At 44.5% G+C, this 23,448-nt stretch overlaps 1 protein-coding gene across 22 annotated transcripts in view; it reads left to right on the forward strand.

Moving 5' to 3' along the window:
* The window catches only part of GNB1 (G protein subunit beta 1), a 75,928-nt gene that overhangs the window by 35,000 nt on the left and 17,480 nt on the right, over window positions 1–23,448 (forward strand). For 11 of the 22 annotated variants that reach the window (XM_060396559.1, XM_060396565.1, XM_060396560.1 and 8 more), the window contains 3 exons: window positions 8,520–8,570; window positions 18,665–18,767; window positions 22,676–22,714. In XM_060396559.1, the coding sequence (XP_060252542.1) occupies window positions 18,711–18,767; window positions 22,676–22,714 (96 nt within the window). In that variant the 5' untranslated portion in view covers window positions 8,520–8,570; window positions 18,665–18,710. Of the gene's footprint in view, window positions 1–8,519; window positions 8,571–8,839; window positions 8,938–18,664; window positions 18,768–22,675; window positions 22,715–23,448 lie in introns of all 22 variants that reach the window. The other 11 variants (XM_060396566.1, XM_060396564.1, XM_060396556.1 and 8 more) reach the window with 2 other exon arrangements.

Consider the following 23,448-nt stretch of genomic DNA (forward strand, 5'->3'; position numbering starts at 1 on the left):
TAAGACAGGTGGGAATTTCGGAGACACTTTTGGTGAAGCCATGAAATGAGGAAAGAGATCATGGCCTGACTTGCTATCACTTTATAAGTCTGGAATGCAGAAGCCCTGGGATGGGACAGGAACCGTGGGGAGTGCGCCCCTCCCATGTGTCCGTGATCCTCTTCTTTTTGCTGCTTAGTCCAAGCTGTGGTGGGTGGGTTGCCACAGGCCTCAGGTTCATGTCCCACTCGTTGCCTCTATTTCCACAGCATCAGGGGACACAGTTTTGTCTGACGTTGGCCGGAGGGTGCTTGTCCTTGGTGTGGTCAGCTCTGACTGGGGTGAGGGGGAGCGTGGGACAGTCCTGAGACCAGGTTTTGGAAGAGGAGCAGTTGGGGCAGCTCTTAGGAAATCGGTTTGTAACCTGACAGGCCCCTTCCCTTCAGAGCAGCCATGAAGGCTTGGCACCATCCAAGGTACTGCCTCTTGGGGTCAGCGCGACAGTGGTCAGAGAACTGGACAAGCCAGGTGGCTGGGTAGCATGGTGGTCGGGGGTGTGTGTGATCAGCTCTGTCTCGAGGTCGAGTACTGTTTCCTGGCAGAGGGGAAGAGAGGGCAAGGACATTCTGAGCAGAGGAACACATTTAATTTTTTATCTGATTTTCTTTTAAAAATTGCACACAGACTTGTTTTTAAATGGCAGTAAGTATTGCGTCAGGGTAAGCCCCTGGGCTCAAATCCAGTTGCCGGGTGTCACACCAGCTCTGCCACTTGGTCTTAGTGCAGCTTTGAGCCCAGTTACTGACCTTCCTCTGCCTTAGGTATCTTTTCTGTAATTTTGTGGAATTGAAATGCCAAGGAAGGATGATAGCAGTACGCACCCGTTGCGTTGCTGAGGAGTTAATCGGATGGCTGTAAAGTACTTAGCAACATAGCATTGGGTACATAATAGTTATTTGATAAATTTTATGGTTGATTAACCTTTTGATCTATATCTTTTTCGCAGACATAATTAGAAATCTAGTTTGGGGGCGTAGACTCTATATCAGTTGTCCATAACATAAAGGGTACACTGCAGATGTGGTGCTTAGAGTGGTTCCTGAGACCCACGTGCATGCCTGGGGGTCAGCCCTTCCGGATGTCACTGTGACAGAGCACATTCAACCCCCCGAACATGAGGCCGGAAGAGGATGGGGGAGAAGATTGTGTCTCCTCTGGATCTCCTGAGTTCCAATTGTGACATCTTTCTCACTTTTTCCACTTTTTTCCACTTTTGGGGGAAAATGTCCTCCAGAGTCTTCCTGGACTTTGAGTGTATGATTTTTGCTTGGAGTTAGTTCAGGACAGCACTGTTTTCTCCCAGTTTCCAGTGTTGCTGTTGGGAAGTAAGATGCTGCCAACTCTTGATCCTGTGTAGCACCAGTTTGTTCTATGTGGAAACTTTGAGGGTCCTGCCTTTGGTGTTCTGAAATACGATGTATCTTGATAACAGTGTCTTTTCTTTCGTTATGCTTGGCCCATGGTGCGTCTTTTCCGCCTGGAGATTGAGATAGTTCCAGGAGGAAATGATCAATGCCAGGAAGAGGTGGTGGTATAGTTGTGCTCCAAGCATATTGCTGTTTTTATTCATTTCTGGCTATATATTTCCATAGCTCGTCCTCCAAGAATGTGTTACATGTTCAGTAGTTACTGCTGTGCTTGATGGTAAAGTTACTCTTGCATTGCAAACATTAGAGCTATTCTCCTGGGCAGACCTAATTTGGGAGAAAGTTGGAATTCTGCAGGTCATATTGGACAGGTTGCCACCCTTCTGCAAAAAATAAGTACTTTTCCTCATAACTTTTCCCCAAGAGATTTATTGTAACATGGGGAAACCACAATGAAGTGTGACTTTTTTAATGAATGCAAGAAAATACAGGATAATTTAAAAACTAACTGAATATGGTTAGAGGTTTTTTATTTGGCAGCCAGATCTGTTTCTGGTTGGAGCATCACAGCCATTCCTGGGCACCCCTTGCACCTTCACACGGAGCTGGCTCACCCCAGACTGTGATGGTGGGAATGGCAGCCCAGCACGTTCTTTCATTTTCACACTGCTCAAGAATGATGGTGTGGACATGAGACTCCAGACACGTCCCTGTAGCATGTCACTGCGACGTGTGGCTGCTAGTGTTCTACAGGCTGATCAGACTCGGAAAGGACCCAGTGGTTGGAGCTGTCAGGGGCTTTACAGTGGAGTTAAACTAGCAACCAGTAACAGAACACTGTCTGGAAGGTCCCCAAATATTTGTAAATTCAACAAAGATTACATCATAAGGGAAACTTGAAAATATTTTAATTTGAATGAAAGCGAAAACAGAGCATACCAGCATTTGTGGAGCATAGTGAAAGCAGTGCTTATAGGGAAGTATAAAGAATTAAATGCTGACTACAGAAAACAGTGGTCTTACCGGTCTAAACTTCTACTGTAAGAAGCTAAAAGAAGAGCAGGTCGATTTCAAAACAAGTGGAAGGAGGACAGTAATGACAAGAGCAAAATTATGTGGAAGTAAATGTAGAAACACAGTAGAGAAAATCAGTGAAACTGAAAATTGGCTCTTTGAAAAAATCAAATTGATAAACCTCTAGCCAGCCTGAGAAAAATAGCACTTAAAACACTGAGAAAATGAAGAAAAATTAATGAAATATGAAAAACTAAAAGTTGTGTTAATTCATCTTTTAAAAAATGTGTACTCTTAAAATGCCATTGATTAAGCCGTTAAATCATGAATGTATTACTGTGCCAAGTTTTCCAGCTACAGAAGCTCTTTCTTACTATATTGGTCAGTGAAAAAAAATTTTTCTTTTTAATTTTTAAAAATAGTTATGTTATTTTCTGACTTTATCGTCAAATAATCTCATCTTTTATTTGATCACTGCAAGGGTGTGTTTTTAAATCTATGTTTGCTGTTGGTTGGCCGTAGTATTTTCCTCCCCCAGGTTTTTTTTTTTTAATGTTATTTTTATTCATTTATTCTCGGCTGTGTTGGGTCTTTGTTGCTGTGCAGGCTTTCTGTAGTGGCAAGTGGGCTGTCTAGTCGCAGTGCTCGGGCTTCTCATTGCAGTGGCTTCTCTTGCTGCATAGCATGGGCTCTAGGGCGCAGGCTTCAGTAGTTGTGGTACACGGGCTTAGTTACCCCGAGGCATGTGGGATCATCCTGAACCAGGGATGGAACTTGCATTGGCAGGTGAAATCTTGACCACTGAGCCACCTAATTTTATTTGTTTAACAGTTGAAGGAGAATTTTTATTTTTGCATCCTGCTAAATATTGGGGAGGGAGTTGAAGCTGGTCACTTGAGCACGCTATGTATTAGTTGTGCAGTCATGTCTGAACTTTGCAACCCCATGGACTATAGCCCTCCAGGTTCCTCTGTCCATGGGATTCTCCAATCAAGAGTACTGGAGTGGGTAGCCATTTTCTTCTCCAGGGTATCTTAACAACCCAGGGATCGAACCTGGGTCTGTTGCTTTGCAGGCAGGTTCTTTGCCGTCTGGGCCACCAGGGAAGCCGTTGAACAATTCAAATACATGTTGATTAAATCCCTTGCTTGAAGTTTTTCTATACTAAATGTCGATTGTATCATACACCTAGTTTTAAATAACTTTTGAATCTAAATGGAGCAGTGAACATTCTGTACTTGCACCAAGATTTAGTAATTTGTAACATTTTCTTTCTCTGTGTGCTTTTTGGTGAACCATTTGATTGTTGTAGGTGTAGATACTTTATCTCTACAACTTCAGCCTGTCCCAAGAACAAGGATGTTCTTTTACATTTATCTCAAAATCTGAACATGGATTCAGTGATGCCAAATCCAGTCCACATTTAAATTTCCTCAGTTTTCTTCAGAATGTCTTCATGCCCTTTTTTAAATTCAGGGTTTAACCAAGTTCAAATGTTGTACACTTCGTTGTCATGTCTCCTGAGGGCTGCTACCCTCAGACTTATTCCTAAATTTGGCTAGGGGACCTTCTTCACATCATTTCCCACTCTTCAGAACAGTTTTGTGCTAGAGAATTAATCAGAACTGAGAAGTTTATTTTGTCTTGTACAAGTGCCCAGTCCTTTTGGCAGAACTGTTAGGACTGGATTGTTCTGGAATTTAGCCTTTTTTCAGGTTTGAGAAAGATGAAGGGGTGTGTGTGTGTGTCGTTTCTCAGTGCCACCAGTAGAACTTAGACACCTCAAAGTTTGTGACAGAATGCATGATTGTTCACATTGAGCAGCGTAAGGACTCATCAGTGCCCTCATGTCTGTTCTGGCCAGGTGTGGGTAGCTCAGAACTGCAGAGAAGAAACCAGGCACCTGTGTGCTCTTGCTGTCTTGGGGTTGTGTTGGATATAGGAGGAGTCATTCCCAGGACCTTTCCTTGATCTGAAATTTTAACATCATCAGTAAAGGAATTCTCCACGTGTGTCTCTATAAAGGGTTTGGGTTTTAGATTTTGAAAAATACTGAAAAAAAAAACAATAATCATACAATTACTAGTATTTGGTACTTAACATCTCATGATGTACTACAATATGTACAAAGAAGTTCATCACAGATATTTAATATTGGTAAATTAACAACTACACTGAATCAAAACATTGGCTTAGTTGATCTTATCAAGACTGTTTAAGTGCCTCATCTTTGACACAATAATAATAATTCCATCTTCGAAAATCTGCTCTGAGGATATTAGCCTAGTAGACTTCGGCAGTCAAGCACCTTGCCTAAGGGAACCAGGTGTCTGTGGGCCTGAGAACGGCTGAGCCCCCAGCCCCTCGCTTTTGTGCACTGGCCTCTCTGCTCCGGGCCATGTTAGTCTAGTTGTGTTGGTCCTGTGCCCCGTGGGATAGTTTCTCACGCTTGCGTCTCTGCATGTAGCAGGACCCAGGTAGGTAGCACACACATTGGTTTTGTTGCCTTGTGTTTTCAGTGTCTGGCACACTCTCACATTACACGCATGGAAATTTCTGTGGAGTAAATGGATGGTCAAGGGATTTGACTTCCAAAACCAGAGCTGGGAGGGGTGTGGTGTGCAGCTGTCTGTCCCTGTGAGGGAGTGGCCTGGAAACTTTGTGCTGCACAGGTTTACATAAGTGGGCCGTCCACAGAGGTCCAGAGGGAGGGACACAGGCCTCACACCCCTCTTCCTGGAGACTCGCCACTGGTCAGCAGAAAACTGTCTAAAAGCAGTGTCAGGGTGGGCGAGGCATTGTTTATTTGGGGTATTAAAAATGTTTGATTTGATTGTAAAATTGACTTTACAGTTGTGTGTTTACACTGGTAAATCTATGATTTGAATTTTATTTTACATAAATTTGACTAAAAGTTGATCTTTAAATGTTGGAGCCTTTTTCTTGAAGTTTATGTTTGTATTTTCCTCCAACTTCTCTTTCTAACTGGATTGCTTTCTAAGATTAAAGAAATACTCAGCGTGTGCTCATGCCACCCCTTCCTACCCTCTGTAGCCGCACCCTCCTGGTGGGCTTCAGGGTAACTGGGGTGTCCGCCGCCCGCCTGCGGCCCGGGGGCCACGCTTCCTTCTGACTGCCTGTGCTGCGCCCTCCCCTGTGAGCCTGTCAGCCAGGCTCAGTGGAGCGCGCTGAGGTGCTAGGCTCCTAGGGGTTCAAGGTATGGCTCACCTGCCATTGTGCCTTTTGCCTCTGGTCAGTGTGGTGGCTTCGTAAAATGTAGACTTTGGTTTTTTAAATCCCGGTTTGTCTGATTCCCTGTAAAAGTGGTGCTTCTGGTTTAGGATCATGTAGTCGTGTATGGATGTGAGAGTTGGACTATAAAGAAAGCTGAATGCCGAAGAATTGATGCTTTTGAACTGTGGTGTTGGAGAAGACTCTTGAGAGTCCCTTAGACTGCAAGGCTATCCAACCAGTCCATCCTAAAGGAAATCAGTCCTGAATATTTATTGAAAGGACTAATGCTGAAACTCCAATACTTTGGCCACCTGATGCGAAGAACTGACTTACTAGAAAAGATCCTGATGCTGGGAAAGATTGAAGGCAGGAGAAGGGGACAACAGAGGATGAGACGGTTGGATGGAATCACCAACTGAATGGATGTGAGTTTGAGTAGGCTCCAGGAGTTGGTGATGGACAGGGAAGCTTGGCATGCTACAATCCATGGGGTCACAAAGAGTTGGACACGACTGAGTGAACTGAACTGAATATACGCTGCTGTCTGAGACTGGTCTTTCTTGTTCCCTCTACTGGGTTCTATGGGCTGGGCAGTCAGAAGAAGACCCACACTTGGGTCTTGTATTCACCCAGAAATGAGTCTGGGCAGCACTCCTTGTGAATCTCAGGCAGTGGGGTGGGAATGGGAGGGGTTCAGAGGTGCTCTCAGCACCCTCTGTAGCTAGAGGGCAAATGTTCTTGGCTCCCACAGAATAGGCAACTTGAACTTTGTTTCATTCTTTGGGCACAAGACAGTCTAGGCCTTTGAATTAGATCAAACTTGTGATACATTTTTCTGACTATTCTATACTTTTGTCTTCTTGTCTCTTGATGTGAAAAATCCCTGAAAGGACTTGCATTTGGAGATCCAGTTGAGGGCAGCAGTCACCTTGAAGGAGTGGCTGTCACCTGGGACCAGTATTGCTCTCCCCATGGAATGACTAGTGGTGTCTGGAGATTGGGGGTTGTCACAGCTGGGGAAGGGGTGCTGGGGCCAGCCAGATGCTGAATACCTCCCAGGAGATGGGGCAGCCCCCACCACAGAGAACAAGCAGTCTCAAAAGTCAGCTGTGCCAAGATTGCATTCCCCTGTTTTAAATTTGATGTCTGGGTGAAGCCTTTGGTGCCCACTCCTCAGAGCTCCGCTCAGTAGGTTTGTGAGCGTGAGCCATAGTCTACCCTGTCTCCCTTACTCCATACCTGCTGGTTGGCTTGGGTTTTGTTTTTCCTCTCTTCCCTCTCTCTGATCTTTTGGCCTCCAAGGTATGTGGGACCTTATTTCCCTCACCAGGGATCAAACCCCTGCCTCCCGTGCGAAGTCTCTACCATGGGACCACCAGGGGAGTCCCTGGTTTTGTTTTTCCATGCACCCGTTAACAGCACTTTTTCCTCCTCTCATCCAAGGTAAAATTCATAAAACCATTTTGAAGTGGACAATCAGTGGCATTTTAGTAATTCACAGAGCTGTGCAGCCATTGCGTCTCCCTAATTTCAGAACACCATCTCCCCAGGAGGAGCCTGTGTCCTTGTTATTGTGCACAGAGTCCCTGCAACCCCCTGCCTTCTGTCTTTGTGGGTTTGCCTCTTCTGGGTGTTTCATGTAAACAGCCATACAGTATGTGACCTTTTGTGTCCGGCTTCTTGACATAGCGTAATGTTTTCAAGGTGTTATCCCTGTATCAGCACTTCATTCTGTTCTATGGATGAACAAGATTCCATTGTGTTGGCTGGGCCTCATTTGTTTGTTCATCTGCTGATATTTGGGCTGTTGCTACCTTTTGGCAGCTGTGACTAGCGCTGCTGTGGACATCCATGTGTGGGGACTGAGTGCCTATTTTCAGTTCTTCGGGCGTATAACTGCACGTAGAATTGCTGGGTCGTGCGGTGGGTCTGTGATTAGCTTTTTGAGGAATCGCCGCACTGTTTCTTCCATACTTAACTTTTATTGCTGGATAAATAGTATGTGCTTGCTTATAACATATGCAGCATAATTCAACAGTAAAACTGTTTTGTTAAATAAATGCCTTAGAATTCACAGTTCAGCTGGGGGACATTTCAGCTTGTTGATGCCTGTCCCAGCGCCCAGATTAGATGCATGTATGGGAGTTTGTAAGCATAATAGTGAATTGATCACTAGGCAGGAGGTAACCTGCGAAACATCCCAAAGTGGCCCTTCCAGACAGAGTATCATTTGGAGAGATTACCAGAGCATGTTAAAATGTATCGAAACTTAGTTTCTGGGAAAGAACAAGCAGCATTTCCAAAGAAATCTAGAATGGAATTTATTTTTGTACTGGCTGCAGTATGATGAGAGGCAGGTCTGGAGGCTTATTGCCATGTCTTCTGCCCTGGCATTCTGGACAGGAGGTCCGTTTTGGATGGTACCGAGGCAGCTGGAGTGGGCTGGAGGGGTGGGCAGGGTGTCTGTCCAGGTGGACTTGACTGCACTGAGGGGACATTCACATAAGATCATCTGGGGGAGGTTAATCTTAGAAGTGTCTTGAATTACAGTGATTTTTCTGTTTTTGTTGTTGCTGTAATTTTTCTGGTAACACCTTCCCCCTGATTCTTTTCAGTTTAATTCAAAGTATTTTCCCTAAGGCATTTTTAAGGTGTGGGTTTTTTTTTTTTTTTTTAAGAAATTGAGATCATTTTTCTTCTTTTCCACATTGAAGAACTTAACGCTGTTAATACAAAGTACTGTTCAGTGATTCGGGGGAAAGAAATGGTGACAAGGAAGGGGCGAATTCATGGCTTCTTAAAGTGTGTGGAATATTGTGCCTCACAACCTTAATCAATGCAAATACAGCCTTTTCTCTGTTGCAGACAATTTTACATGTTTGGGAGAACAGAAACCAGCAGCACTTCTGAATTAAGGTAATTTTGATATAATTTGATTTTATCAGTTTTTAGAGTAGAATGTTTACATTTCTCCAGGGTTTTCTTTTTTCTTTTTAAGAACCTGTTTTTTTTTTTATAGTTTTGCCCATCTCTTTTTTAAGCCAGTGCTGGTTTTCAGACTAGACTGATCCAGAGAAAGATGTTTTCTTCCAAGGTTCCCTCCATTGTTCAGCATGAAGGGGTGAGGTTCTGGAGTTGATGATCTACATTCTGGACAAGAGCAGTATTTCTCCAACTTCTTCCAGGAGAAAGCGGGAGAGCCTCTTTGTAATCAAGTCTTAGTTGGAGTACCAGCTGATGATACAGATTGAAGGTGAAGCCATGAAATCCAGAAAAAACTCCAGTACGTTTGTATGAGGTGGGAGAGATAAAGCATAAGTGTCGCAGTTGTTAGGGGTAACTAGGTGAGGGCATCCAGTTCTTTATGTTTTTCTTCCAACTCTTCACAAGTTGAAATAATTTAAAATTAGAAAGCAAAAGTAAATTGAATGAGTTAGGTGCTCAGACAGTTGGGTATCCATATGTAAAAGGTGAAATTGACACCACAGACAGGAATTAACCCAAGATGAATCATAGACCTTAACGTAAAGCCTAATACTAGAAAACCTCTACATGAAAACATAGAAAAATCATTGAGACTTTGGGTTGCTAAGTTGCTGCTAAGTCACTTCAGTCGTGTCCGACTCTCTGCACCAGGCTCCGCCATCCCTGGGATTCTCCAGGCAGGACTTGCGGTTAGGCAAGGATGTCTTTTTCTTTTTTTTTTGCCACCATGCAATTTGTGGGATCTTGGTTCCCCAGCCAGGGATCAGACCCTGTCCTCAGCAGTGAAAGTATGGAGTCCTAACCGCTGGACTGCCAGGGAATTCTGAGGCAAGGATTTCTTAGTGACATCAAAGACACAGTCCATTAAAGAGAACATTTTTAAATTGGACTTGGCGGCAAATTTAAAAATGCCTGATCCTTCTAAGACACTGAAGAGGATGAAAAGACAGGCCACAGAAAATATTAACAGATCACATGTCTTCTAGGTAACTTGTGTCCAGAATAAGTAAAGCACTCTTAAAATACAGTATTAAGAAAACAACCCAGTACAAAAGCAAGTGATTTGAGCAGACATTTCACCAGAGAATATAATGAGATAGCAGATGAGCATGTGAAAAGATGGTCAGAATTATTAGCCATTGGGAAATGCAAATTAAAACCACATCGAGACACCACTAACCACCTACTCCAGTGGCTACAGTGGAGAAGATGCACCAAGTGCACCCAGGGCGTGCGGCCAGTCCAGCGCACGGACGGGGGCCTGAAAAACGGTGTAGCCACGCTGAAGACAGCTCGGCAGTTTCTGAATATGCTGAGTGCATGCTGGTCGCATGATCTCCTGGTGCTTACCCAGGAGGGATGAGGGCAGGTGTCCCTGTAGAGACCATGCTGAGGGTGCACAGCCAGAGCACAGGAGGGTGCATCCTGTGGGATTTGCCTGTGTAAAGTGACAGAAAGCAGACGCATGGGTGCTGGGGGGTGGGGGGCAGTTACAGAGGGGCTCAGGAGACTTGGGGTGTGGCCGTGTTAGTTGTCTTCAGGGAGGTGTGATTTCAGAGGTGTGTTAATGTTTCAGAATGTATCAAACTATCTGTTTTGTTGTGTTACTTACTTTCAATAAAGATATTTTAAACTGAAGGAACAGTTAGCATATGAGCTGCCTAGCCTCAATCTGATGAGTCCCTGGTTAGTTACCCTGGCAGCCACTGTTAGGCATAGTTCCACCTCTGTGGAGACCTGTTTCATTGGCTGGGTAGGAAGTGTGGCAGGTGAAGGAAGAGGTGGTTTTCTGTTACTAAATCATTTCAGGTGGAAAATCCTGTTAACTGCTTTTGTAACAAGTTCTATTTAGTGAGACTTCACTGTGGTTCAGTCAGTTGTTAAGGACCTTTTGTGGATCCTCATTGAGTCCTTGTGGCCTGTGAGGTAGGGATTGTTTCTGTCTCCATTTTCAGACCAAAAGCCAGACACAGAGGGGTTACACCTGCCGACAAGCATCAGGCCTGGGGGATGGATGTGCAACCCCTGCCACGTGCAGCCACACTGCCTCCACCAGCAAGGCCTGCTAAGACACGCGGGACACCCAGTGGAGTTCATCGTAGTTTGCCGGGAGTGAGTGTAAAGACAGATTATCTGCGCAGTGGTGTGCATGTGGCATGGTGGAGAGCAGTCTTCCCCCAACGTGAGGGTGGCAGCCCCTCAGAGGGGCCTCTGTCGCGTGCGGCTGACTTCAGTCCGACCACCTTTCCCGTTTAGCCCTTCCTTCCTTCCGGGTGCAGGCGTTTTAGATGGCATCCATTGTGTATTAAATTTGGCTCTGAAATCGTTAGATCAGAACTTCCTGACTCTTACAGGGAGGCTGGGGAGACCTGAGTACTGGGCGAGGGGAGTCTCCCCATGTGCCAATGAGCATTTGGAAGCCGCAGAGGCTTCCTGGACGCACAGGTTGTGCGGGAGACAGCCTGCAAAGGTGGGCTCTGGGCAGCAGGTGGGCTCTCCCCTTTTGGAACCCGCCCGCTGCACCCTGCACCCTGCCTGCTTGGGCTCCTCGGCTCCCACTGTGCAGTGCTGCCAGGGCCCTGGGGTCTCCTAGGTCTGCTCCAGTGCTTTGTTACCTATAAATGCAAGGTGGACTGAGATGCATGTTCCTTTCTGGTTCAAGAATTTTCTTAGCAGGCACAAAATAGTATTCATGTGCTAGGTTAAATAAATCTGAGTTTTAAATTATTCAGTACAATAGCAGTATGTTTGCAACTTTTTAAAAGCTTTCTATAACATGCTTCTTATCAGATGTTTTATTATGAAATGTAAATTCTTTATTTGCATTTTACTATTTTGAAGATAGAAAAGTTACTATTTCCAAATGTGACATTGCATAGGAACCATAATTACCTTCTGTATGGTGGTAAAACTAGATAGTGCCTTCTAAGTAATGGGCTTTAGTAAACAAAATAGGGAATCGGCAGTACTTGATACCATTTCTGTGTAGGGAGGATGGAGCGGCGTTACAAAAGGTACTTTTTTACTTTCTGTGTGCTCTGCAGTCTGTCCACGGAGCCAGAGTACTTTCCTACTGTCTCCAGGTACACGGTTGGTTTTTTAAAGAAACTATTTTGGTGGGAGAGGGTGGCTTTGAGCAGCTTGTGGGATTTCAGTTCCTCAGCCAAAGAGCAAACATGAGCCTGACAAGCAGAGTGCCAAGTCCTAACCACTGGAATGCTGGGGAGTTCCTGATGTGTGGTTAGCTTTTGTTAGACAGTAAACCCCTCTGGGTGCCTTTAGCCCTGTGATGGTCCTTCTCACTCAAGGACTGGTGCCGGATCTTGGGAAACCAGGGAAGTGTGTTCTGGAAGATGTAGGAGCCACTTCCAGGCAGCAGACCAGATGCCTGCATGGCACCAGGAGCTTTTCCTCTCCCCTGATGTCGGTGTGCATGGGTTTCTTAAATTGATACACAGGTTCCCAGAAATTCAGTTTGCGTGGAAGTGGCTTTTGGCTGTCAGTGACTTTGTGAATTTATCTGTGTATGTTTTATTATGATTTGAAAGTATGAGAACATTTATTTTCAAAAGGTAGTAAACTGAAGGGGCTTCCTAGGTGGCACTAGCGGTAAAGAACCTGCTTGCCAACACAGGAGACATAAGAGATGTGGTTTCAATCCCTGGGTCAGGAAGATCCCCTGGAGGAGGGCATGGCAACCCACTCCGGTATTCTTGCGTGGAGAATCCCATGGACAGGAGCCTGATGGGCTGCAGTTCATGGGGTCGCAAAGAGTCGGACAGGACTAAAGTGATTCAGCACACACTGAGACTCCTCTTCCTGCTTAGAGAACATCAGCTGGGGACCTGGAGCCAATCAGACCTTTGTAGCTCTAATAGGTAAATTCACTTTCCCAATAGAGTCTATGTTGTATCTTTTTTTTCTATTTACAGAACTAATATATCATCATTGTATCAATTGATTTCTGGTGAGAATGCTTAGATTTTTAGGTTGTACTGATGCTTCAGGGAATATGCTTAAATTGGCCTTAGATAGTAGATTGAGAAGGAGGCTATGCTACATTGTCTTAAATGTAGAATGTGAGAGCAAGTCTCCCCTGTATGCATTGTCTAGCAGTAAACACTAAATGGGGGCTGTGCTTTTTCTTTAAAAACTTGTATTTGGGGGGCTTCCCTGGCAGTCCAACACTTAAGACCCTGCACTTCTAATGCAGGGTTTGTGGATTTGATCCCTGATCGGGGAACTAAGATCCCACATATCTGCCATGTGGTTTGGCTACAAAATAAATAAAATTTGCATCAGAAAATTGAGAAACAGGAAAATCTCATGAGATAGCTTAGATGTTGGGGGCAGACTATTTAAATCATTGCATTTAAAAAATTTTTTTTCATTTATTATCTTATTTTTGGCTGCTCAGAGTCTTCGTTACTGTGTGTGGGCTTTCTATAGTTGGGGTGAGCAGGGACTGCTTTCTAGTTGGGCTGGCTTCTCTTGTTGCAGTCCATGGGCTCAGTTGACTTTGGGGCATGTGGGATCTTCCCATACCAGGGATGGAACCCATGCCTCCTGCCTTGGCAGGCATATTCCTATCCCCTGGACCACCAGGGAAGTCCTAAGTCATTGCATTCTAAGAAAATGTAACAGTGTCAAAGAACATGTGTAAGAATTTGCTGGATGCTTTTTAAATCCGGAGCCAGATGAGAATTGTAGATGTAATGGGATCTCCTGTCTTAGTCTCCATTACCATCTTTACCTGTATAAAAGCTAACTATGGCTTACTGAGTGTTGAATACTTCTTAGAAGATAACGAATGTTTCATCAAAACTTATTTTTTATCACTTTTGAATCATATAAGCCTCCAGGGTCAACCATTGAGTTGTTCAGACAAATTTGGGCATTATTGGGACTGACTCTCAGAAACAACCAGAAACAACCAGCTAACATGGCAGCGTGATCCATGTCAAAATACAATATGATCTGCTTGAGGAATACCTATGCGTCTATATTTTTAAAATGAGACACATGACAAATTGCATATATACTTGCAGTCAAACAGTACCAAGAAAAAATGACTTTAAAAAAAAATTACTAAGAGAATGTTCAAACAGAGATTAAAAGAGGAATATTACCTAAAATCATGCAGCTCGAACAAAACTCTCCTAGTTTTGTTTAACCTCCCTTCTTTCTATCAGAGTCTCACTTCCCTCAGAAGTAAGAAGCACGTCTTATGGTTATGGGTTTTAGCTTCATTGTGACAACGAACAGAAGAGCTGCGACTCCTTGTCATCAGATACCCAGACCATATTCAGGTTGTCCTGGTTTTTTCTGTACATTTGGATTTTAAATCGATTCAAGGTCTCTTAACATTCAAAAAGAAACTATTCTAATGGAAAATTGAAACATAGAAAAAGTTAATAAATAGCATAAGGACCTCCTATCACCAAACTAAAGCAATTACCAAGTTTTGGCTGGATGTGTTTTTCTATGCCCTCCTGTTTCCCTCCTCAGTTTTTTTAAATCGAATTTCAGACCCAGCATTTTATTCTTAACTCTGTCAGCATCTACTCCCCACCCTGGGGAAGCCTGGGGGTGCCCTGGGAGGAGGTGTCTTGTGCCCTGTACCTTGCCCTGTGGAGTTGTGCTGCCTCAATTTCAGAGATTAACTTGGATTTGGTAATGAAGGGGAAAAAAAGAAAAGCTGGTGAAATTGGTTTAAATGCCTCATGCAAACTCCTCTCTCCAAATGCTGCTTTGTTTGGAGGTAAGGTGTGGAGCCCGTTTGGCCAAACAGGTCAGCAGACTCCTGCCCCTGGGGCACAGGGTACCATCAGGGCTGCTGCTTCCCCAGGCAGTTACGTGCAGCAGGGGCCCTGGTGGTTGGTGTCTTGGCTGCCTGCCCTTCAGTGGGCTGAGCCCACCTGTTCTTGGCTCCTTTGTGGAGGGTGCACTTCGTGATCTGATCACTGATCACAGAAAGGCTTCCGGAGCCCTTTGCAGTGGTCTCACTAGTGCTCTTCTCCATCCCTGCACTCACAGACCAGACTGGAGAGTGAGGGGTGGACGTCACCTTCCTTGTCTGTACAGAACCAAAACCCAAATTATACTTTGATACAGTGGAGAGGACTGGGCTCTTGCTAGGCTGTGAAGCTGCTCGAAGCCACTGCTGCACATATCATTTCACAGTACTTGCTTTTACTTTACATTTCTGTGGAAAATGTTTCCTAAACAGGTGAAAGCTAGTGGCAGATGTGGGTCACAAAGAACAGAAGTGAGGCTCTCAGCAGGTCCTGTCTTAGTGGATTAGACTGATCAGGGTGCTGAGTCAGCATGGCCAGTACTTAGTTGTGACTTTGGCCCTGGAGGAGAGAAGGAGCCTAGGCCACGTAACCGATGGTGGGCTTCCTGGAGGCTCTGGGGGACTGAGGACAGTGAGGAGAGCAGCAGAGACGCCACACGTAAGTGAAACCTTCAGTGTTCATTCGTCTTTGTCATTAAAGGAATTTGAATGGCATATCCAGCCTTTGGAAAAAAGAGAAAAGTATAGCCAGTAATTCTAACAAAAATGCTGTTCTTATGTTTTGGTCTTAAAATAGCTAAAATTATTAGACACACATTTGTTTTCCATTTCACATATAATGGGCATTTTTCAGGGTTTTTATGCTGTCTTCATTATTGTTATTAGTGATATTTAGTAGTTCATCCAGTAAAAAGTTAATATCAACTAGTTTGCTCTCTTTTTTTTAACTGAAAAGTGGAGGAAAAATTGTAAGTGCTTCTTGGTTCAAGGCCCAGATAACTGGTTAACTTACATGTATACATATTATATACATATATGTAATTTTTCTTTTTCTCTTATCCATACATATTTATATGATAATATGAAAAAATCAGAACTGCCCACTATTCCTGTGTTTCTCCAAAAATAACCATTAACATTTTCTCGTGTATGTAGAAAAGATTGCTTACTTATGTGAGCATAGATGTGTAGTCTTTTTATAGACACAAAAGGAGAAGTTTCATCCTTTATGTACATTCCTGTACCCCATTTATTGCATTTGCTGTCTCTCCACAAAAGAGCATTTGGGGTTTCAGTTTGTGGGAGTTCAGAGTTGTTCTGCTTCCTTTCAGTTTGTTCTGCACGTGTGTGCATGCTCCTTGCTCTCCTTGGGGTGCCGGCTTCTCTTTGGGGGAGTCCTCACTGCCTGGTCCTTTCGTGCACATCCTGTGAGGCCAGTTAAGTATCCATTAGCCCGGGAAGGAGGAGGCCCTGGTTAGTGCCAGGTCAGAGTGAACCCCAGGGCCCCCCGGTAGCGCTCATCAGGGAAGGTCCCTCTACAGACACCTTCTTCAACATGGCAGAATATAGAATATGGCTGAATTTTGTTTTAAATGTCTGCCAGTAGTTTCTCTTTCTCACCAGACTGTAAGATAAAAAATTTTGGACCTTTCTGGACTCTTATTGGTAGTAGCCTGGTCGCTTAGTTGGTTAAAGAATCTTTCAGCAATGCCGGAGACCCAGGTTTTATCCCTGGGTGGGAAAGATTCCCATGGAGAAGGAAATGGCGACCCACTCCAGTGTTCTTGCCTGAAAAATCTGATGAACAGAGGAGCCTGGCAGGCTGCAGTCCACAGGGTCGCAAAGAGTGGGACACTACTGAGCACCTTTTCTTTAAATATTAACAAATACGAATTTTGAGTCTCTTGAGATTTAACTGTGGACACTGACCATCGACAGAACTGTAATCAAAAGGCAATGTTAATAATTTAATGATGAAAGAAATAGATCTGGTTTTATTCTCTTTGCTTGTGGTTGAAGGTTGAAGTCAGCAAGTACTGTTACTGCTTCTGAAATTTTGTGAGGTAACTGAATTGGAGTTAGTCATTTTAAAGATATTTAGGTTTTCAGTAAGTTAATTTCTCTAGTTTGAAGCAATACGTCTGGATGATTATCATGTATATATTCTTTTATAATATGTAAAAAAGAGCATCTAGTTAAAAGAAATATTTAATTTTAAGATCTCAAGAGCGATTCCACCTAATACTAGAATTTGGGTCTTGACCTGTTTATCTTGATCCTAGGAGTTTATTGGGTTTTCCTTACTTAAAAACTAGCTCAGCTTTTTGGTGTTTAAATTAAGATCAGAATGTATGGTTTATTGACTAAAACTCACCATTTAATTCAGTGTACCTCATGATAACGTTAGTTGTTAGTTTTCTTCATGTGGATTTTGGAAGGATTGAAGGAAGTCGCTTATCCACAGACTAAGAACAGTTGTTTACTGATGGGGGGTGGTGTTACTGGTGCAAAACTACCCTCGACTCAGCGGACTGTTCCTTATGATAATAACTGATCACGTGTGGATGCACGTGCTCAGGAGGGTGGGGTGTGCAGCACAGTCTGGAAGCTTAGGGGCACATCACAGCTTTCTATTTTGAAATGATTTCGTGTTCTCTTGGCCCTGTTACTTCACACATTAATATTCATCAGCTGCAGTCCTTTGAGTTTATATGTGAAGACGAGAGAATCAGCCCAGTTATCGTAGAGGGTAGCTTCAGCTGAGCTCCACTTGTCCAGGGAGGTGCCGGGGGTCTGCGAGAGTGAAACTTACAGCACCCCCTTGAAGCAGCGCCTCTCTCGTCACTTGGGCTTGCCTCCCCTGCCTTTGACTGTCCTACTGAGATGCCTCAGTCCCACGTCCGGCCCTACCCATTAGTCCTTTCCTGGCAGTGGTGCGGACCCCTTTTTAGGGTCAGTGCTAGGGCCTTGCTGTCTCTGGAATCCCAGTACTTCTGTGCTTCCTGCGCGGTGCGCCCAGCAGCCAGTGGGATTTGTTCCGTGAATAGACCAGGGCTGCAGGGGCAGGTGAGGGCAGCAACCAGGATGTAACATCCTTTTCAAAGGTGCTTTTTACTGGGGAAAGTATTCTTATTTTCTCAATAAATATACATCAATACAAACTATATCACAATTATTTTTTGTGAGGGAAAAGAAAGTCTAAAGTCAGGGAACTAACAACTGTGTTTCTTGGGTCATCCAGATAATTTCCCCCAGATGTGCTCCAGTCTCAAGAAAATGAGGGACACTTTTAATTAAATATCTGGTATATATTATAATAACCTTGTGACTTTCACACAAAATCGAGGATGGAAGAATCTCCCCCTCTGTATTTGCATAGGAAATTGAGGCCCTTGCAATATGCTGTGCTTGCAGGTGGGAGCTAATTGTGTTCTTAAGTGATTAAAAGATGTTTGTGATTGTTTCTTTGGCTTTGTTGGTCACAGTTAGGATTGACTTAACAGCTATGTTCTTGGTCAGAAATGCAACCCCCAACTATGGCATTCCCCTGGGAAAATACATCTCTTGTTTAACAGATAATTTTGTTTTGACAGTGATTTCAAGAATAGTGTCTCATGAGCCTAGGGGTGGGGCTGGGGCAGGAGTAGGCAGCAGGATTGCTTGTACTGAGCCCTCTTGGGCCTGTGCCTGGAAGGGATCCCAGAGCCCATTTTGGTGGGAGAGTAAGTTGTCCTGAATCAGAGGCCTGCTGGACACCAAGCTGAGTCCTTCTGGGATTGCCCCTGGGCAGTCATGGGTTCAGGGTCATCAACATGCCTTTGAGGTGCTAGGTTGCCAGGTGGCCGCTGTGCCCCATCCTGAACTAACTGCCCTGAGTTTTCATGTGAGAGCTGTTCTAAACATCACTCTTAGGTTCTTGAGTTTATAGTGAGGTCCAGATCCTTGGTGAAAACTGCTTCTAGACAGACTTTCTCTCTTTCAGCCCACTACCACCTTCTGTGCTGTCTGCTGGACACTGCCATTTTTCGAGACTCATGTACAAGAGTACTTAAACTCTGCTGACCCAGCCCTTGTGGGCATTTTATGTGTTCTCATGAAGACTAAAGAAAAGTTCTCTGACTTATAAAGAAACCACAGCTCTCAAAATTTCGATTCCCTTTTCTCACCAGCTTCATTAAATGACTCAGTCATTGTTTATTCATTTTTGGTACATGTTTTTCTCTTTCAGATCTCAGATTCGTTGAGGTGGCTTTGAAGAGCACTAAGATTAGAAGATGAGTGAACTTGACCAGTTACGGCAGGAGGCCGAACAGCTTAAAAACCAAATTAGAGTACGTAAACTACCTGTATGCTTCATTTTATTAATCATTTGGATTTCAGGTGTGATGTTACCATTTTAAGGAAAGATGGGTTTCAGAATGGCTATTCCTTGTTTCGGATTGAAATTGAATCTTAATTGGCCCAGGATGTAGAAACTATAGATCCAGATGTTTGGCCTAGTACCTTATTTTCAGGATTTTTTCCTAGTATATTGTTGCTTGAATACACGTAGAATGTTTCCATAGAAATGGTAGACATCTTTCAGAGCCTCTTTTCTTAACCTTGGGAATTAGCTGCAGGACCTTCTTTTGGCCACCGTACAGAGTGTGGTGTCTGCTTCCCCACTGTGACCCCTGAGTTGAGGGCAGGAAACTTGTTTAAAGGCAAGAGTGTCAACAATAATAGAATTTTGGGTGATTTGTTCTTGAGTGCTCCCTAGGGAGGGTTTTGGCTGTTAGAGACACTGACTTGAAGATAAAAATGGCTGGGTCCCGTCCAGCTGCCCGTTGGAAAGAAGGACAGTTGCAGAGTTGTCCAGCACCTCCTCACCACCCCTCCATGCAGTCTGCTGGTGGGTTTGCAGAGGCATGCTTCAGAGCCACGGGTATTTCAAAGGGAAACCTAATTATTTCCTTTTAAATGACCAATTATATGCTCTAAGGGCCTGATGGTAATTGGAAGGAAAGACCAGTGTCATTTTAGCCAGCTTCTTAACTGAGCTTGAGAAAAGATAAGGGGATTATTTGAGATATGCACCAAAGAGGAGACAGAAGAGATCCTTCTACTGTAAGAATTTCCAGTCTCAACAGTTAAAAGATACAATATAGCTCAATAAGAATAAGGAAGACTTAGCAGATTTGTTTAATACGTCCAGCCACACTCTGGAATATAGAAATCAGAACTTTGTTATTCTAACAACAAATTGTTGTTCATAAATAGTGGGTTCAGATCTATTTGTAGCAAATAAAGTTTGTATGGTATAGGTTTAAAAAAAATCCAAATATTATGGGAAAAAATTAAGGTTGAAAGTGAGTATTGCATCTTAACCCATTTTCTGTGAAGCACATGCAGCCCTCCTCATAGGGGACAGGTCTGTCCTGTGAGCCATGTATGGACTTGAAAACTGTACAAGGAAACCAGTAGGATTAATTTTTAGCAACTGTATCTAAACCAGTATATATAAGATTACCATATTGACATGTAATTAATAAGTACATTTATTGCACACTCTCGGTGCGAGTCTTGCCAGTTCAGTGTCTCTAGCACAAAACTGCCTCAGTGTGCACCTCTGGCATCTTCGTGGCCTCCCCTCCCCATGGACAGTCCACAGGTAGAGCCAAAGAGCTGAACAGCCCTGCCTTTGAAGCCCTGCTGGTTTCTTTTTCTTTGCACAAAACAGAATTGGCAGTACATCAAACGGGAATGGAAGGAAGACTTTCTCTAGCTAAGGAAAACCTTTTTTCCTGCTTGCCCAAGAAACACGTGCTTGTTAAAGAATGCAGACACAATGAGTCCAACAGGAGATGGTGGATGACGCTTGGAGGGTCTCTTTTTCTTAGATTGGTATTTCAGCTGAAAGACCCCAAGGCACAGTCTCATCTGACCTGTGGTGGTGTCAGTGAAGAACGCTGACTGAAATGTGGTACGTGTTAGACACACGAGCTTCTGACAGATGAAGGAGAGCTCCAGGGCTAACCCTGCCAGTGAGCACCCCAGGCCGTGTGGCATGTGCGGGCACTGCAGTTACTGTGGCCCAGGTGGATGGCCTCACCACGTGCTGTCCTGTGCTGGCGGGACATCCACCCAGCTATGGCCTGACTGACTGTAGGCCAGGGTGATCTCCTCTGCGGAGGGGCACGGTGGTGATTTTTCTCAGCACAGACAGACCGCCTTGGCTAAACAATAAGCCATTGTGAACATTGCCCCAGGCTGTTTAGTTGGACTTGAGTCTGAAGAGTGCTAAACATCACTGTCAGTCTTAAGCAGCTGCAGAGATGGCTCCTATGAGAAGGCTCTCTCCACAGTGTAGATGCTTGTCCTGAGGAGTGCTGCAGACTTTTACACCAGCACTTGTGGGTCCTGTGTTTAGTTTCTAAAATGATTTTTCTCTGTTCTCTTGTGTCATCACAGTCTGCTGTGGACATCACAAAATCCATTTTAATCTCTGGACACTAACCAGGGCGAAGCTGCTTATGTCTTTGGTTTGCTTTTTCCTTTAATTCTTGTCTAGTGTCCCACCCAGGGCCTTCCCTGGTGTCTATGGTCAGGACTCCAGGCTTTCACTGTGGTGGTCTGGGTTCAGTCCCTGGTCAGGGAACTAAGATCCCACAGGCCACATATGACATGGCCAAAAATTTTTTTTTTTTAATACTTGTCTTTTTTAAAATTGAAAGCCTTGTATAACATCAGTAAGAACGGTATTCAGAAGTGAATACTGAACATAGGGACCGTAACAAAACCACGCATGGGAGACCTGCTGCTTGGGATCTCCCCTCCGCCTGGTCCTGACACCAGAGTAGGTGCTGGCACAGAAATACTCAATTATATAATTATCCTGTTTTAATTGTGTAATTAAATAGGCAGAATTAACGGAGCAGAGTGGCTTCTAATAGGATAATTTAAGTTGAATTTGGAATCTAGCTATTTGGTACATTTATAATAGCAATCTCTTTTGAGTATGTCTCCATGTTCTAGGTTGGTAAATACTACCACCAGCTTCTTGAAGTTAAAATAATTAGCAGTGAGGCTGTTGGCCCCTGGAGAAGGTCTCCTGGACGCCTTCAGGAGCGTTCACATGAGCGTTTAGATGTGTATCAGTGAGCGCAGGTGGGCAGATGGCTACACAATGGCAGAGTTTTATGAGAAGTTGTCAGTTTCCTTTAAAATTATTCCTACACCCAAATTTTCTTCTTGGGCCCCACTCCTACACTCAGAGTCTTACCCTTTCAAACCAGTGTCTCATTTCCCTTCATAGTGTGTGGCTTTTTGTTTGTAAAAGTCATATCCAGATTTGAGATTTCCAGATTTATTTTCTAGCAGCTTGGATCGCTTAGGAACAACAAGGACGTCTTCATTAGCTTCAGGAACATCCCTTTTTATTACATTTCTTGCCTGTTTCACAAGGTCATTTCACAGATAAGAAAGCAAGCAGCAGGATGTGACCAGCCAGAGATTTGGTTGCCTTGACTCCAGACCCTTTGCTCTTTTCCATAGAGGTCAGCATCAGTGATTGTTAGGCTTGAAAACACAGTCCTGAGTTAACATTCTAGAAGAAAAGTTCCATGGGCTGGCCATTCAGTGCTTTTAGACATTGTTTCTCGGGCCCCATGACTCAGGACGCAGGTGCAGTGCTATGGGAGGTGCTGGAGTCTGCAGGCAGGGGTGCGGGCAAGGGGTGCTGTGCATTAGTTGAGGGGTGATCTGCAGGGGCGGGGATCTGCAGGCTGAGATGTGTCCGTGCGTGGCTGGTTCTGTGTCCACCATGCCCTGGGCTTGAGGCAGGGTGGGGAGGCTCTTGATAGAGGCTCTGAGATTGCTTCCCTTGTGTAGCTCAGCTGGTAAAGAATGCTCCTGCAGTGCTGGACACCCTGACCCTGAGTCAGGAAGATCCCGTGGAGAAGGGATAGGCTACTCATTTCAGTATTTCCTGGGCTTCCCTGGTGGCTCAGCTGGTAAAGAATTCACCTGCATCGCGGGAGACCTGGGTTCTATCCCTGGATTGGGAAGATCCCTTGGAGAAAGGAATGGCTACCCATTCTAGCATTCTGGCCTGGAGAATTCCATGGACTTTATATCCATGGGGTCGCAAAGAGTTGGACACAACTGAGCTACTTTCACTTTAACTGAGACTGCGTCCTGGGTCTGGGGGAGCCTGTTCTGGGAGCAGCACTAATGTCCCATTGTCCTTGTCATTTCCCAGGATGCTCGGAAGGCGTGTGCAGACGCGACTCTCTCTCAGGTAAGGACCATTGATGCAGAGTCACTGACTTGCTGTAGAGGCTGGTGCTTGTGGAGTCTGCTCTGGGCCTCTGGAAGGAGCTGCTCTGACTTGGTGCACAGCAAGGGTGGGGCCCCTGTTGGTGAAGGTTCTCATTTGCAGGTCACTGTCAATGCTGGGCATAGGCTGTGGTAAGTTTTAGATAAAACATAAATACCTCTCTAGCCTTAAGTAATTATGTCCTCTTACAGAGGTCAGAGTCGTAAATCTTATTACAGTTTCTATATGGATGTTTTGAAGTTCCTCTCCCTCCCTAATTAGGTCTGCCTTAGAACTTTAGTTTCTAAAGTCCAGTTTGGCAGATTCTCAGAGATTTAAACCCAAGTTATGACCCATGGCTCCACTCCTAGGTACATACCCAGAGACTAGAGCTGATGCGCAGACCAGCCAGTGTATGAATGCTCCCAGCAGCTGTGTGCCCTCAGGGGATGAGAGCAGAGCCAGGCACAGGCTGTCCACACAGTGGGACTTACTCAGCTATAGAAGGGTGAACCTTAAGACATGGGTGCTCAGTGAGAGGAGGTCACATGTTGTGTGATTCTGTGTATATGAACTGTCCAGAACAGATCACCATGTAGAGACAGAAAATAAATTCGTGCTTACCCAAGGTTGAGGAGGAGGCTGTAGGGAATGACTGCTTGGTGGATAAGGAGCTTCCTCTGGGGGTGATGATGAAGATGGTTTGGAACCAGATA

Source organism: Ovis aries, chromosome 12 (genome assembly GCF_016772045.2).
Source record: "Ovis aries strain OAR_USU_Benz2616 breed Rambouillet chromosome 12, ARS-UI_Ramb_v3.0, whole genome shotgun sequence".
NCBI classification, from domain to species: domain Eukaryota; kingdom Metazoa; phylum Chordata; class Mammalia; order Artiodactyla; family Bovidae; genus Ovis; species Ovis aries.